General features: G+C 43.3%; 1 protein-coding gene across 19 annotated transcripts in view; it reads left to right on the top strand.

Annotated features, from left to right (window-relative positions):
• The window catches only part of JAKMIP1 (janus kinase and microtubule interacting protein 1), a 254,195-nt gene that overhangs the window by 216,652 nt on the left and 21,341 nt on the right, over positions 1 to 16,202 (top strand). For 17 of the 19 annotated variants that reach the window (XM_065598214.1, XM_065598216.1, XM_065598218.1 and 14 more), the window contains 2 exons: positions 1,262 to 1,339; positions 2,989 to 3,192. In XM_065598214.1, the coding sequence (XP_065454286.1) occupies positions 1,262 to 1,339; positions 2,989 to 3,192 (282 nt within the window). The remainder of the gene's footprint in view (positions 1 to 1,261; positions 1,340 to 2,988; positions 3,193 to 16,202) is intronic. The other 2 variants (XM_065598222.1, XM_065598223.1) reach the window with 2 other exon arrangements.

Here is a 16,202-nt window from a genome sequence, read left to right as displayed (position 1 = left end):
ACAAAAGTTTATCTTTAAATAAAAATGACTATAAATGGTAAGTCTGACCAAATTGCCTTTCCGCTTTCTGGGCTATTTGTTTATGGGCACCATCACCACAAAAAGAATGATATAAAGCTAGTATTTTCCAGCCTGATTATGGTGTGTACTTGTGCTCATTAAAAGCTCCAGAGCACTTTTTTCAAGAGCAAGTTTCCTGGCCCCTGTGTCCTGGTTAAGTTCCAACTATTTAGAGTCTCATTCTAAGACTCATCGTCTTCCTATAGCTTCAGTTTTGGATATTGAGTTCCACGGAATCCTAATCTGTTCAGCATTTCAGTGACAGTGGATATGATCCATCTATAATATATAGGTGGCCTGTAAAACACCTTGTGCCCAGTTGCTATAGCAATGTACAGGTAAGATATTATTACTGCGGGTTAGTGAGTTTAGTGATTGAAAAGTATTCAGAAATCCTGAGTTCTAATACTAGCTTCTGCAACTGTGTAGGCAAAGTCCCTTAATCTCTCTGGCCCTCGGTTTACCCATATCAGATTAGAGTTACCTACCTTTATAGGGGTAGTGTGAGGTTTAGAACCAAAGTTTGCCCTCTGCCAGGCAAGTCTGACAGAGAAAACCAGAGGGCATAAAGAACCTCTTTTTGTTCTATGCTAGCAGTGGAGCAGAATCTCTGCCTTGCACTAAGGAGGGGTCCTGGACTCCACATCAAGTAGTCATCCCATTTCCTAATTCAAATACAATTTGCTGACTAAAGTACATAGCTGCACACTCGGCTAGTTAGTACGTAGATTGAGACCTCCAGCATAAACCCTTGAGGGGCATATATTACTCATTTTCAAAGGAGCAGTGAAGTGCACTTAACAACATGATTTTCTCCCCTCTCTTGGCCTGCCTTGTGTAAATAATGGCTCTTGTACTACATGCATGGTAGACATGCTTCACCCTTCTCTCCCTCCTTTGTGTGTGCCTCTGTCAGATAAAGGCAGGATCTTGCCCTTAAGGTTTATACCGTGTTTTAGAGATCATCAAAGGAAAGGTGCTTTCTAGATACCCATAGTTAATATGATGTTGTTGTTTTTTAAATACTAATCAATCTAATACTCTAAATATCCTAACAATAAATATGACCCATGGCTTTAGGTTCTCAGTTGCTTTCAGGTGAAAGTGACTGAGAGATTGCATACAAAAAAATGGTGAACTTTATGATTCCTCATGAGTTAGGATAAAGAACAAACCCTCCATTGTTTTTATTATTGCTCAGGACCTGTTCAGTAAACAGAAGGGTTATTTAGAGGAAGAACTCGACTACAGGAAACAAGCTCTGGACCAGGCTTACATGGTAGGAAAAGAACAGTCATTAAATTTTCATGCTTGATCAGATTTGACAAAATACAGATGAAAAAATTTACATAGGGTTCTTTTTTAAATGATTTTTTGTTCTGCTAGATTAGGAAACCAAAAGTTACTTAAAACAGGAAATGGGTTAAAATGATTGGAATTGTAATGTTTTTTGCATTGCATTTTATTTTAAAATGTGCAAAAGGCAACATTTTTTGGTGGTAGAATTGGTTGCCAGAGAGAAGCTAACAGTGTGCACAGTGATCATGAGTAAAATATGCAGAAAATGACCATAAAACATTTCAAATGTTATTTTTCCAGCTATTTGTAAATATTTGCCATTAACTTCTCCAAACCCAGAGATGTCTATCCTTTCCATCCTATCTATTCTAACCTCTTATAGACTTTTTAAATAAAGTCCTCTGAATTAGCACATTAGTGCACTCAGCTTCATTAGGTGGAGTAAAACCTCAAGAAACAGAAGTATTGTGGCATGAAGAATTGGTTACATATTGTAGGCATTTCAAATTGGAAAAGGATTCTTAGAGAAGCAGTGTGATCTAGTGTTTAAAGGAGGTAACTGGGAGATTGGGCAACTGGGTTCCATTCTATACTATGTGACCTTGGGCAACCCATTCAGTTTAGTTTATGCATCTGTAAAATGGATACAATTACCTACCTCACAAAGGTGTTGTGAAGTTTAGTGGGTTGCTGCCGGATAGTTTAGATCCAAATAATGTTGTTCTGGATGGTTTTCTTTCATATGATCATACAAAATGTAATTGTAAAAGAAATAAGATGTCTTATTTTAGTCAGTGAATATAGATTTCTGTTTGGATTTTCACATTCTGTGCTGTTCGCCTCCCAAATATTGCTGCATTTGGTTAGTGCATGAGAAACTGAAAGTAAAATTGACTAGAAACTAACAAGAAACAAAAGATCTATTGGTGTGCCCTAGCCCTCAAGTACCCTGACAGACCAGAAAACACAGGTGTTTCTTTACTTGATGAAATTTCTGATTCTGTGCTTTAACCTTTGATCCCCTTGAGACACGAGTATATGGAATTGCTTATGGCAATTCAGAACAAAGAAAATGTAGGAAACCGGGAATAACCGCAGATTAGAACTGTAGGGTCAGAGAAAGAGAAATGAGTGACAGGCTTTTTCTTGACTTGCAGTAAGTTATTATATCACTTGCAGTTCTTCTTTTTGATGCCTTGTAAACAGTTTTATTCCCTGGGCTGATTTAACAATCCAGCTGCAATGAGGGAAAACACTCGTTTGGCACTAACCTTGTAACTCAGAATTGGCAGTGGGGCCCTGTCGTGAATTGAACAAAAACTTGGCATGTGGGAAAATGCTGAATCTTTTGTCTTTCCCAACACATACTGTGAACTCTGGTTAAATTAAACAAATCAATCATTCAATTGAACAGAACACAAGGCCCATGCTGGAAACAGTCTCATAAGAACATGTGCACTGTATATGGAATGCTCTTCACTGCTCACATGAGTGCTGCTTTTCTGCTCTCTAGTTGTGTCCTTCCTCCCTGTTAAGCTTGGCTTGCAAGCATTGTTGTTGTCGTGTTGGTTTGTTTGCCTGCTGTATTCAAACGTGAGCCTGTTTGTGTGTGATTTGGGTTGGCATTAGAAAATCCAGGAGCTGGAAGCCACGCTGTATAACGCTCTGCAGCAGGACCCTGGAAGGCGGGCGAGTGAGTCATTGAATGAAGTGCAGAGGGAGGATTTGCGAGCTGCGGTGGAGAAGGTGCGGAGGCAGATCCTGAGGCAGAGCCGCGAGTTTGATAGCCAGATCTTGCATGAGCGCATGGAGCTGCTGCAGCAGGCACAGCAGGTAACTCACCACTCCTTCCCCCCACATCAGTGTTACACCATTGTCACCACCATCGCCAGCACAAGAGTACCACGTCACTGTCAGCTTGCCAAGTTAGTCTGAGTCTTATTATTTATATTGCTGTCATTCCAGGGAGCCCCAATCAGAATTGGGACCGCATGGGCACTATACATAAACAAAATGCAATGGACTGCCCCAGAGAGCTTATAGTCTAAGGCCTCCATCTTGTAAATTGTTCCGTGTGGGCAGAGCTATGCTGACTTCAAGGGGACTCCACGGACAGACGGGGTCTGCCTGCATAGAACATTGTAAGAGGGTGGCCTGCACCTTTAAGGGCCAGTGACCCTGTGGCCAGCCAGCCCTGTTTGATTATCTAATCCAGCTGAGACGGGATCAGGTGGATAAAGGGCTGAGAGAATTTAGTCAGCTGAGAGCTGAGGCTGGCTCTTGTGACTGGCCCTGGAACAGGGAGAGATGCAGATTGAAAGGCTTCTGGACCCCCTGCAACCTGGATTGGTCAGGGGAATAACTTGGTATTGTGTTACTTTGTGATTTTATTTGATTAAGTTAATAAACTGTGCCCTGAAGGAAGGGTCTGAAAGAGATTTGGAGGTCGTGTTATTCCTTCCTGGGCTGGGGAAGATAGGCCAGCAGCCCTATACATGGTGGAGGATGTGGGCAGGAAGACAGCTTCTGGAACTGAGAGGGAGATGAGTCAGCATAAGAAAAAGTGGAGGAGAACAGGAAAGCAGTTAAAGAAAGGACAGTGGCAGAAGTGATGGCTAGCAGGGTTTGTCTGGTGGATTCCCCCCTTGCTTTTTTAGTAGGATAGGATGGGAGGAGACATCCACCTGTTGGCATCACAACAACCAGCAGGGTCAACAAAAACAGTTCCTGAAGCACCTGGAGAAATGGGCTCCAGGGAGTCTTGCTGGTCCTGGAGAGGGCAGCTAAGGTTGCCCTGGCCATGGTAGGTGAAGTTGGGCTCAGAAGATGACCCTGAGGCCTTCCTCTGCACCTTTGAGTGAGTGGCCAGTGCTGCCAGCTGGAAGGAGTCAACTTGGATGGCCAGTGTGGCACCATTTCTGACAGGAGAGGCCCAGGTAGTATACCAAGCCTTGAGTGACAAGCTCAGATCCGGAGATAAAAGCTACCCTTTTAGACAGACTGGAACTGACTCGAGGCATATCCTCACCTGTTCCAGACTGAGCCATTTCCATGAGGAATATGTCCATGTGTAGTGGCCCAGTGGTAGTGGAACCTCATCACCCACTGGTTGTGGAGACAATCATGAGCCTGACGGTTCTGAAACAATTCTTGCAGATTCTGCCTGTGGGAGCCTAAAGCTGGGTAGGGCATTTTCAGCCATGATCTGTGGGAGAGGTAGTGGACAGAATGGAGGCCAAGGGAGCTGAGCAGCAAGGCAGACCAACAGTACCCACTGGGGAAGGTGAGAATAGGAGCAGGGCCAGCTTTATGACCCGAGGGGCCCGATTGGAATACTCGGCGGCAGTCCGGGGCTTCTCCTCAAGCACTAGAACATGGAGTCACAGACAGTCCCCTTGGGCACTCCGGTCTATCTTGCCACCTAGGCAAGTCTGCCTTTGAGATAGATGGTCCCTTACACCAAAAATCCTAACAATATTCAGGTTACTCCGAGTCCCAAAGGACCAGTCACTTACCCCAGATCAATTGTTCCTCAGATCTCAAAGCAAAGACAATGGTTGTAGTCAGTCCTATAATGACAACTAAAGATTTACTAACTAAGAAAAAGAGATAAAAGAGTTATTTATAAGGTTAAAGCAGGTAAACATACACACACAAATGAGTTACAAGCTTAGTTTCCAAAAGGTGATAGTAGCTGCTATATATGCACACTCTATATGTCCTTTAAGGCTAACCCTAACTAAGCAGCTTGAGGATCCCTTGCTTATGGTTTGAAATATTGCCCTTTCTGAATGCCAAGCAGCGCAATGATGGTAATTTCTCCTTAGCAGGGATATGTATTCCCTACCCCCAGTGTTCAAGCTGTGATGGGACGAGGGCTCGTGCACGTACCCTCTTCAAAACATGGGGGAAGCAATCAACAAAGTCTTTTAGCCACTGATGTTCCTCAATGCTTTGTCTGGTGTCTATAGGTCTTCTTTTGTTGAGGAGGAGATGACACCTTTTGTGGTAAACTAGTATTTCACACTTGGTAATGCTTCTCTCCTGATCATGGGGGTTTACAGTCTTAGCAAACATTTTTATAGTTAAAGAGCAAACTCTTAAATATTATCTTATCACATGGGATACAGATATTATATGTAAGATTAATACATGCAGCATCCTACAGGCATTTCATAAAGTCTAAATACTAAACACATTCTTTTCAACTTAACATCTATTTTACCAATACTAACACAGGCGAGCCAAACTGGTTTCCAGCTATACATTTGTCCGTGTTCAATGAGGCCCAGGTGCCGTGGAATGAGCGACAACCCGGTCTGCTAGCGTGTCACTCCTAACACCAAACAGGTGCTGGAAGGAGTGTCACCAACACTCCTGAATACACCTCAAGGCCCCACCTCCCTATTTTTGAGAAGGCATCTGCCACTACATTTTCTTTCCCCTGGATATGGATTATTTCCATGTTATACTCTTGCAGAGATCCATGTTATACTCTAGGCTCCAGAGTAACCATCTGGAATTGGTCTCTTTACTCCCAACTAATATGGTTACAGTGAGCTAGTCTGTTAAAACATCATTTTTTTAAATTATACAAATAAAGCTTAAGTTGCTTAACAGCCCAAACAATGGCATAGCAATCACACTCGATGACAGCATAGGTTGTTCAGTGGGCTGGGGGGTGGAGGTGGGAGGTCAGTTTTGTACTCAAGAAGGCAACAGGATGCCTCTTGTCCCCCACCCCAATGTTAGAAGCATGAGTGCACAGCACAAAGGGTTTTCTGAAATCAGGGCTGGCTAAAACTGGCTCTTTAGACAAAGCATCTTTTATGTCCTAGAAGCTTTTCTCACAGGCCTGGGTCCATACCGCCTGGTCTGGCTTCCTCTTTTTTGTAAGCTCTGTTATGGGTGCTACCATATCATTAAACCCTTTACAATTCTCCGGTAATGGTTGGCCAGACCAATAAAGGATAGGGTCTGCTTCTTGGTTTGCAGGCCACACCAATTCTGAATAGCTTCTACTTTTAAAGGATCAGGGTGAACAAACCCCCATGAGCCCTAAATAAGATACCTTTGCACTCCCCATCTTGCTTTTGGAGACCTTACCAGTGATGTTGGTGTCTTTAAGCCTTTGCTATACAATCCCCACATAATTCAGGTGGTCTTGGCAAGAGTCACTAAAAATAGCCAAGTTGTCTACATAGGCCCCAGCAAAGGTCTGTAATCCTCGCAGTACTTCATTGACAAGCCTCTGAAAGGTAGCTCCTGCATTAATTAATCCAAAAGGCATAACCTTAAACTCATATAGGCCACTATAAAAACTGATTTTTCCTGCGCCTCAGCATCTAAGGGCATTTGCCAATTCCCTCGAGTCAAATCTGGTGTGCTTATGAATTTTGTCCCACCCAATAAGTCCAGTTGGTCCTCTATCCAGGGTGTGGGGTAAGGGTTAAATTGGGTAATAACATTTAACTTCCTAAAATCCACACACAATCTCAGAAAGGGTTTTATCCTTTTTAGGTACCATCACAATAATAGATGCCCAGGGGCTTTTTTACTCCTCCCCCATATACAGTATGCTTTCCACATCTTCCTGGATCTGCTTTTGCATTTCTTCTTTAGCACTAGCCTGAAAACTGGAGTATAAAATAAGACTTTAGTACTTCACCAGGACACACCTTTTTACTTGTGAGAGTTTCTCGGTGCAACAAACCTTCTAGAAAAAAATCTACCCTTCCCTTCCTTAGCCAGGGTATTATTCTGAGCTGCATTTCTCTTCTTGTCCAGGAAAGGGTCAGTAAACTCCTTTTGAGTCTCCCTGACGTTGAGAGCAGATTCTGGCAAAGCAGTGGAATTTTCAAACTCTTTCTCTGAGGACAAACTGCTACCTTCTGCTGACAAAGGAGTGAGGGTATTTCCCACCTCTCATAGCTCTCCTTGCTGCCCACAGACAAAGTGGGTGAGGCAGCACTATATTTTTTCTGGCTGCAAGCTACGACATTAACCTGCTTAGACATGGTTAAAATATCATTGTCTATTAAAATATCAGCAGGTAGCAAATTCCTAATGTCTACAACAACATTTCTCTTAATATCCTCCCACTTGATGTGGATCTTAGCCAGAGGTACAGTTACAGAGAATTCAGCCAAAGCTAATATATTTAAATTCTTACCAGGTAGTTTGTTTTCCTCCCTTACCAAACTTTCCTTTACTCCGGACACCGTGTCCCGCCAGCCCTTACAATCTGTGCTCTTTACCCCCGCATTCTTAATAAATTCTTCACTTCCTTCCCAAGGCTCCGTCCTAATATAGTTGAGCCTTTCACCTCCTCTGCTAATTTGGTTTTATATGTCCAGGAGCCCCACACTGATGACAGATGATCTGCCTTCCCTTAGTTCAGGGGTTTTTAAAACCTGGGTTTGTATTTTTTAAAATCAAAGTTGAGGACAGGCTTATTTCCAGATCCCTCCTCCCTCTGAACCTGAGGCACAGGGGGGTTTTCCTTCCCCTGGGATTTGTGCCCCCCATGAGCCCTTGATTCAACAATTTCTTTAGCCTCCAAAACTGTGGAAGGTTTTTTATTTTATTTTATTTTTGTCACAGATGGCTGCCTCTAGCTTGTCTGTAACTACCCATAACAATTGTTCCTGGGCCATCAGATCAGTTTTTCATAGTCACCTTCAGCCCCTGTTACCATTATCTATTTTCTTATAAAATTACATATTTTGTACATATTCAACAGGTGTGAAATTGTCAAACATTTTAACATTTCTATGCTTCAGCAGGACTCAGGGGCAATCTTAAACCTTTCAATAGGTTTTCTTTACATTTCTTATACATCATAGCATCACCCTTTTCCATATCATTAAAAACTTGTCTTGCCTTCCCAGTTCATCTGGTCAAGAGGATAGGCGTCCATTTGTTCTCTGAGATAATGTGGATCCAACTCAGTCTCTCAAAGGAGGACAGGAACTCTTCTATACAGTCAGTCTCTTTTTAAATTGGGCAGACTTTCTCTCATTCCCTTGTGTCTTGGGGTGGGGGCGGGGGGGAGGTTGTATTCACTCGCTGGGGAATCTCCTTTTGCTGCTCCAGTACTCTGAGCTGCAATGTGTGAGCTTCCATCTGCTTCTGGTGTGCCCTCGCTTCAGCTTCAGCGTTGCCTCTGACTGCTGCTATTTGTTCCATGTGTCTTTGATGGCTCTCTCCTCAACCTGTTTTCTGGCCATGCGTCTTTGGTGGGCTCTCTTGTCAGCCTCCTCACTGGCTTTGACTGCTGCTTGGGTTGAATCAGTTTCCCCGGTCCACAGTTCTGCCATCAGTCTCTTGTGCTTACATTCTTCCTGGGCCACCAAGTCAGTCAAGTTCCCTTGCAGTGGACTCTGTGACAAGTGATGCAGGAAGGTCTTTGGATGTCTGGTCAAAACTTCTGAGCAAAGCTCTCAGTTTCTGATCTGGGGTTTTCCTTTTATGGGATATTCCCCTCTGCAAGCAGAGACGTTCAAGGTCTTTTCTCTCAAGATTATCATACGAGTGTGGTTCACTCATTGTGTCTAATCTTTTACCTTTAAAAACCTCTCAATATGAAGTTTAAACTTTTAATAGTGCTGGGTTATGCTCTATAAATTCAATTGACCTGCAGCATGTGAATTCTGCCAAGACTATTCATTTGTCAGTGTTCAGTGAGGCTCAGGGGCCTTGGCATAAGCTGGCACCGGGTCTGCCAGCATCACAGAAGGGTTTCAGAAGGATGGCTCACAGGACAGAGTCAAAGTTGGGAGAACAGCATAGTCTGTTAATGGTCCTGTGTGAGCTTCAGGTGCCTGAAGTGAGGCAGAAGGGCAGAGGGGTTCTCCCTTGGTCAGGAGTCCAGGGATATGGGGGAGGAATTGGACCCAAAGACCAACACATCTGCAGAAATGGTGTACAGAGCAGACCTAGAAGTGGTGGCAGTAGCCACTAAAACTACCCTGCTGACCACTCAAGGAATGGGTGGGAGAGATCTGGGGAAGAAGGTTTCTGTGATTGATAAGAATAGGGTGGAGGCCAATGGCTCTACCTAGCAGCCTGCAGATTTAGATGGCATAATGCTCTCTTCAAGGGACAAGGTTTTGGCACAAGCAATAATGAAGGAACAAGAAGTTGTCCATATGAGACTGAAGGATGCAACTGATAAGCAGAGCACTTGATATTGGAGGAGGAGGTGATGAAACTTCACCATGAAATCCTCCTGCAGAATTAGCACACGGCTGAAAAGGATGAGAAGTTTGAGACACTGGAGGGAGAAGTTGACTCCCCCCCACAAAAAAAGACAGGTATGTAACCGGTTATCTTGCCCATTTAAGGGCCAGGAGACCTGGGTCAGCCCTTTCATCTGTCAGACTCAGCTGGGAAGGTAGGTGATCCCTCTGAAGGGCTGATGGAGCTGAGCTGAAGGGCAGCTCTGCAGAAGAGAGGTTGGGCCCTGTGTGACAGAGGCAAAGATTGAAAGACCTCTTGGCCCCTGCAGCCTGTGTTGGTCAAGGGAATAGTTTTATTTTGTGTTACTCTGAGGGTTTTTTTGTTTGAATTATTAAACTGTGCTCCGAGGAAGAGACTTGGGCCTGACCTTAGTTCTTCCAGGATTGGGGGAGAAAGGCCAGCAATTTCCTATAGCATGTTGCAGGACTGGGGCCTAAACAGAAACAACATGCAACAGGAGGTTGTTAGAAGCACAATTGAGGGCGAAAGACAATACAAGGATGTCAGTAATAGGAATGAAGTGTAGCACATATGTCAAGTTTTGGGGTTCAACTCAGACCAATGAGAGGTTGTGTCATCACCTGTCCTGTAACCCTGGGTGCCTTAAATCAGAGGTGGGCAAACTATGGCCTGCGGGACCATCCTGCCTGGCCACCGAGCTCCTGTCCCGGGAAGCTCGCCCTCAGCCCTTCACCTGCTGCCTCCCCTCCCCCGCAGCCTCAGCTCGCTTGCTCTGCAGCTGGTGCAATGCTCTGGGTGGCAGGGCTGTGAGCTCCTGGGGCAGTGCAGCTGCAGAGCCTGGCCTGACCCGGTGCTCTGTGCTGCGTGGTGGCGGCGGTGTGGCCTGGCTTCAACCAGGCGGTGCGGCTGTAATGCCACCAGGCAGCGCTGTAAGGGGGCAAGGAGCCGGGGGGAGGGTTGGATAGAGGGCAGGGGAGTTTGGGGTGGTGGTCAGGGGGTGGGGGTGTGGATAGGGGTTGGGGCGGTCAGGTGGGAACAAGGGGTTGAATGGGTGCAGGGGTCCTGGAGGGGGGCAGTCAAGAAGGAGAGCGGGGGGGTTGGATGGGGTGGCAGGGGGCAGTCAGGGGCAGGGGTAGTCAGGGGACAGGGAGAAGGAATGATTGGATGGGGCAGGGGTCCCGGGGGGCCCCATCAGGAATGAGAGGAGGGGTTGGATGAGGCGGTGGGGATCCAGGGGAAGTCAGGGGATAGGGATCGGGGGTGTGTGGATGGGGCAGGGGTCCCAGAGGGGCCATCAGGGAACAGGGGGGGGGTTGGACGGGGCAGGATTCGGGGGCGGGGACAGATAGGAGGTGGGGGCTGGACCACGACCTCTTCCCCTAACCGGCCCTCCATACAATTTACAAAACCCGATGCGGCCCTCAGGCCAAAAAGTTTGCCTGCTCCTGCCTTAAATGCTCTGTTGCAGTGACTCACAGCCTGGATATCAACAGTCAGCAGAAATGCATGAAGCGGGGCTGTAATTCATGTTTCAGAAATTACACTGGGCTATATAATGCCATCAGTTTTTAAGCAGAGCTCCTCATTGAATTACTGGGGAGTTTTACTTAAACATCAGTGGCAATTGGCCTGCTGACAAGAAGCTGTAGACATAGTAGTTAAGGAGACTAGCCCTGAAACATGCAAGCTGGCACTATATACTCCAGAGCATCTTTCAAAGGAGCAAAGTTTCAAATGACAGTCCCCCAATTTAACACTGTTGCTAAATGGGTTTGTTTTTGTTGAAACACCGTATCAGAAACCTATGAAATTAAATATAAACATCTTGGGGCACTTTCTGGCCTGAAAGAACAATATTACTAGAGCTACAGTCACACTATTGCAGTGGGATTAGGTCAGCATTTCTCTGATAGGTTCCTATTTGCAGGCATTGATCATTCCTTCTCTGTTAAAACTGAATATAGAAAATATAAACCACAGGGAACCTAATGCATATAATCTTAATTCAAATCTTTTCTGGCCAGATTTGAGCTACGAAAGTACCAAAAGAAAAGTTCTTGGCCTCAAGCAATGGGTACTGTGTGTGATGAGCACTTCTGAAAATCAGGTTTTATGTTGACTGAAATTGGCAGGGTGTGAGGGTGTGTGTGTGTGTGTGTGTGTGTGAGAGAGAGAGAGAGAGAGAGAGAGAGCTTTTACAGCTCTCCAACTGCCTCTTGGTCCAGATACAAGGAGTGAGTTCTCAGCCACAGGATTTGCTCCTAGTGAATACATTTGAAATGAACTTAGTATGGAGATATTTAAAACACTTCAGATTGGTAGTATAGTTTCATCTTGATATGTGGGGATTTACGTACAACTAACCCATCAGTTCATAACGGGAATCATTCATGTATCCCCGCTGTGCAAGAAGGAAACCAGGCCTTTCTGTGGAATTATACCAGCTCACGGAGACATATGCTGCTTTTATTAAACTCTAACTGCAACATGCAGACTTTGGGCCACATCCTCAGCTAGTGCAAATTGGCAATGCACCATTGAATTCAATGGCGGTGCATTGATTTACGCCACTCTTTATACTTGTGGGAGGCAACATATGTTAATTAAAAATCTGTTGTGAGCAGCTTGTGATATTTGCTTCTAGCAATAAGGTAAGTGCAGTCCAACTGCTTCCACTACACGTTGCCACAAAAATGCATTATTGTGTTGTGCAGCTCTTTGAAAGCTCGTGGTGTGCATATTATTAAACTTTTCAATGAAGAACTTCATTTAAAAGAATTAATTTGCACCTTAGCCAGCACAGCAACATGATTTTGGGATATTTGGCAAAGGGATAATTTTAAATATAATTTTAAATATAGCAACCTTCATAGTAAAAAAAAATAGAAGAGAATGCCATGCTGCATGCTGTGGCTACAAAGAACATTGGGCAGAGACAGCTGTTTAATAGAATACAGTGTAATGTGTTACCAGAGCAAAAGCAGCAGTAAGGTTAAATATCATTTAAGAAAGCGGATTTAATCAAAATGATCAGCATGTATCAATGCACTGAAGTAATTGTGTGAATTTATGTTCTCTGCTGACATGAGTAAGTTATTGAGGATCAGGTTCTGCCACCCTCATTGACACTGAGTAGGATCTTACTTTGTGAGCATTCCCAGGGTGCTCGTGGAGTAGTGACCTACCTAATGTGAACAGAACCTGGCCTTAACTTAGGATAGGTTAATTCATTTGGCAGTATTCAAACACAAGAGAAAAGCATAATAAAACCTGAACTACTTCTACCTTTATTTTTGTTTTTACTGTATTTTACGATGCAGAGAAGGGCTGGAAAATCTTTAAAGGACAGCAGATTGATACGTGCCCAGCTCCAGAAATGGTTGCTGTCAATCAGAGAGAGAGAGAGGGAGAGAAATTTATTTATGCAAAAAAGTAATTTCCCCCTTGCAGTCTTCTCTGTCCCTTCTCCCTTTTATCAGATTATAGGAGAAAGAAATAAAAAAGACCTATTAGTTCATCTTATCACCTCTACAAATCAGATTTTCCCCAATGTCACATTAGAATTTAAATATTATAGTGACAGGTGCTTTATAAATACCTAAAAGATGTTCTCTAGTGCTGGGCCTAGGGTGACCAGAGAGCAAGTGTGAAAAATCGGGACAGGGATTTGGGGGTAATAGGATTCTATATAAAAAAAAAAGACCCAAAAATCGGGACTGTTCCTATAAAATCGGGACATCTGGTCACCCTAGCTGGACCCAGCTTTGCAGAAAGAAAGGAACCATAAAAAAAGAATGATATCTTTACTATCCCACACCTGAGCATAAGACATGTACGTAAGTGGAAGATTGAGAGCATAAGCATTCCTGCCTATAAACAGCTTAACCATGTTTACTTTTTTCATGACCCCGGATTTCCTACAACCCAGTCTCAGATACCTGCTGTCACTACCAAGCTTCTCACTAAGAAGGGACACCCTTCCCTCTGCTCCCTTGTTACAAGGACCTGGTATGGCCCAGAGTGGTGGCATGAGGGTCGTCCCCTGGTAGGTATAGTAGCTGATTTTTTATGCTTGCTGTAGAAAAACCCTATTTACCACAGCTCCACACCAGCCTGAATTAATAAACTTGTAATTTACTATTTACTGTTTACAATTAACACCTATGAGTGAACTCCAATTTTGGCCATCTGGCAGTGTCCTTTTCAAGCCCTGTAAAGTCTTATTTTATACCCCAGTTCTCAGGCTTCCTTTTCATAAACCCTGGCATCTGATGTTTTCTCAGTCTGGTCTCACCGCCACCCTCTCGGCAGCCTCTGCATCCCTGAGGTACCAGTCTCTGGAGTCTGGAGCGGCCTTTCTTGGCATCTTTAGCCAGCACGGACACCTTCAGCAGGCAAGTCTCCACATTCACCACTCCAATGATCCTTGTCCCACTGCTGACTTTTGAACCAGCATTGTGGGGTAGCTTCTAGTAACCCAGTTGGGCCCTTACAAAATCCTTGGGTTTCAACCACTATCTCCCTTCCACACATATATTTTACCTCCCACATACCTCATACCTAAAATAATATAATCGTAATACATACTTTCACATACGCCACAACTTTAAACCACAGCTTTAAAGTATATCCTTTAGTCATATAACCCCATTAGACCATTCAGCAGTGCATTACACATAAGAGGAAATTACAGCAAATTGAATGGATATGAACAGAAAATGAAGAATTATACTTCACCTGAAAGATAAATGGCTATACCCCAAAACTGAACTATCTATAGTTTGCCAAGGGAATAACGCATTTCAAATGCAGTCCTCAGATATTTTCTTTTTTCCAGAAATAGTCAAAGAGCCAAGGTCCTTATTCCAGAAGATATCCACTTTACCAAAGATGTCTCCTAGTTTTGCAGAATATAATATTACTGCTTAATCTCTATTGGTCTTTCCATTATAATAGGATATCCAGACTTAAGTGGAAGAGAAATGAGAATAAAAATAATTACAATGTATGTGATTCTTGTGTTAGCTTTTTCAGGACACTCCTTAGAGATGTTTTGGTAGGAACTTTCCATGAAGAAGACTTCACTTCTTTCGTGTAAAGATCTAGTAGTCATGGATTTGGTTTATCTATATAATCCATGGCTTTGAGTATCTCCCTGCATATTCAGAATCCCAACAGCTCATGTGTTCAGACTGCACATTTGGGCTTTCAAGGTTTCTTTTTTTTCTCTTCATACTTAAAACTGTCTTAATTGTCAGTCTGGTGCAGAGGCATTGGATTCAATAATTGATGTATTGACTAAGCTCAAACCGATCTCGGGTGAGTCCAGGTGGTGATCTATTTCTCCAGGTATCTATATAATCAATTATGGCAATTGTTTCCCCCACTAGAGTCATTAAAGTACTCTATTTTAGTAGGGAGAAATTCATTTATCCCTCTAGAGGCTTTTCCAGTGCTGAACTAGAAGACACTGGCTGTGAGGCAGAGGATATGATGAGGCCTGGGGAGTTGTCCTGAGCCATAAAGATCTTGGCTTGTTCAGGAACTCATAGATGTGTCATAGAATCAAGAGAATAAATAAAAGTATGACCACTAAGTTTGCTATCTGCATCAAGTGAGCTCACGGTGATGTATAGCTACTGCCCTACAAAACCAGGATCCATCCTTTCTCATACAATTTCTGATTTTAAACTATTTTTATGAAATGTACAAACTGAGGACAGTTATGCCACACTTGCCAAACATATACATTCAAAGAGTAATAGAGAACAATGCAAACATAACATCTTATCTCCAGTAGTGACCTAGGCATTTATAATGGACTCATCACCATGGCATCCGAGCATGTTCAAGAATTACATGGGTCCATGATATATTCTAATCAGTGCTGATTGAGCATCTAGATGGAACACTAGAACTTACCTGTGTTTTCAGGTTTTTCACTCATTACCTTTCTGACTGGAACAATAATATGCTTTAGGATAAAATCTGACAGATAGACTCTAGCATTACTGAACAAAAAGGTTGACAAAGTTTATCCATGAGATCCAAACTGAGGAAAACTATTAAAAAATAACCACTCAAAGCATGTAGGACAACTCTATCTTCTGGTTAAACAATAATGTGATAAAGTGGACAGTTTAAGCAACTTGCTTACATAAACTTATGGAACAGCATAATCTCCAGGTACAGTTTGGGGAAAGAATTCAGCTAAATAAATCTAACCCCTTCCAAATGCCAGCCAAATAGATGCTTTTAGCATCTGAAGTAAATCAATACAATGGGTAATAAGCTTCAGTGTGAACTATTAGTGTGCTGCTAAACATGTAGAGTACTTGTGAACCCTCCTATTCAGGAAAAACACAACTACCTCTCTGAAAACCTCCTATTCAGTGGCATTCTCGTGGTCTCTTCCAATTTCTGGTATCTGAAGCTCAGAACTTTTCTATATTCTGCTGTTTTTCAGAAGTTCTGAGCACTCATCTCTCCAAACAAAGTCAATGGAAGTGGCAGGTGCTCAGCAGTTCTAAAAATCAGGGGTTTTTAAAAAATTATTTTACAGTTATGGTGATGAAAGGTTACTTATTTTTTAAAAATTTGTACCGATGCATATCAGTCAAGAAAGACAAAAATTGTTTTGA

The sequence above is a fragment of the Chrysemys picta genome, chromosome 5 (assembly GCF_011386835.1).
Source record: "Chrysemys picta bellii isolate R12L10 chromosome 5, ASM1138683v2, whole genome shotgun sequence".
NCBI classification, from domain to species: Eukaryota; Metazoa; Chordata; order Testudines; family Emydidae; genus Chrysemys; species Chrysemys picta.
The sequence above is the reverse complement of the archived record's forward strand: the minus strand, read 5'-3'. Positions and strand labels throughout refer to the sequence as shown.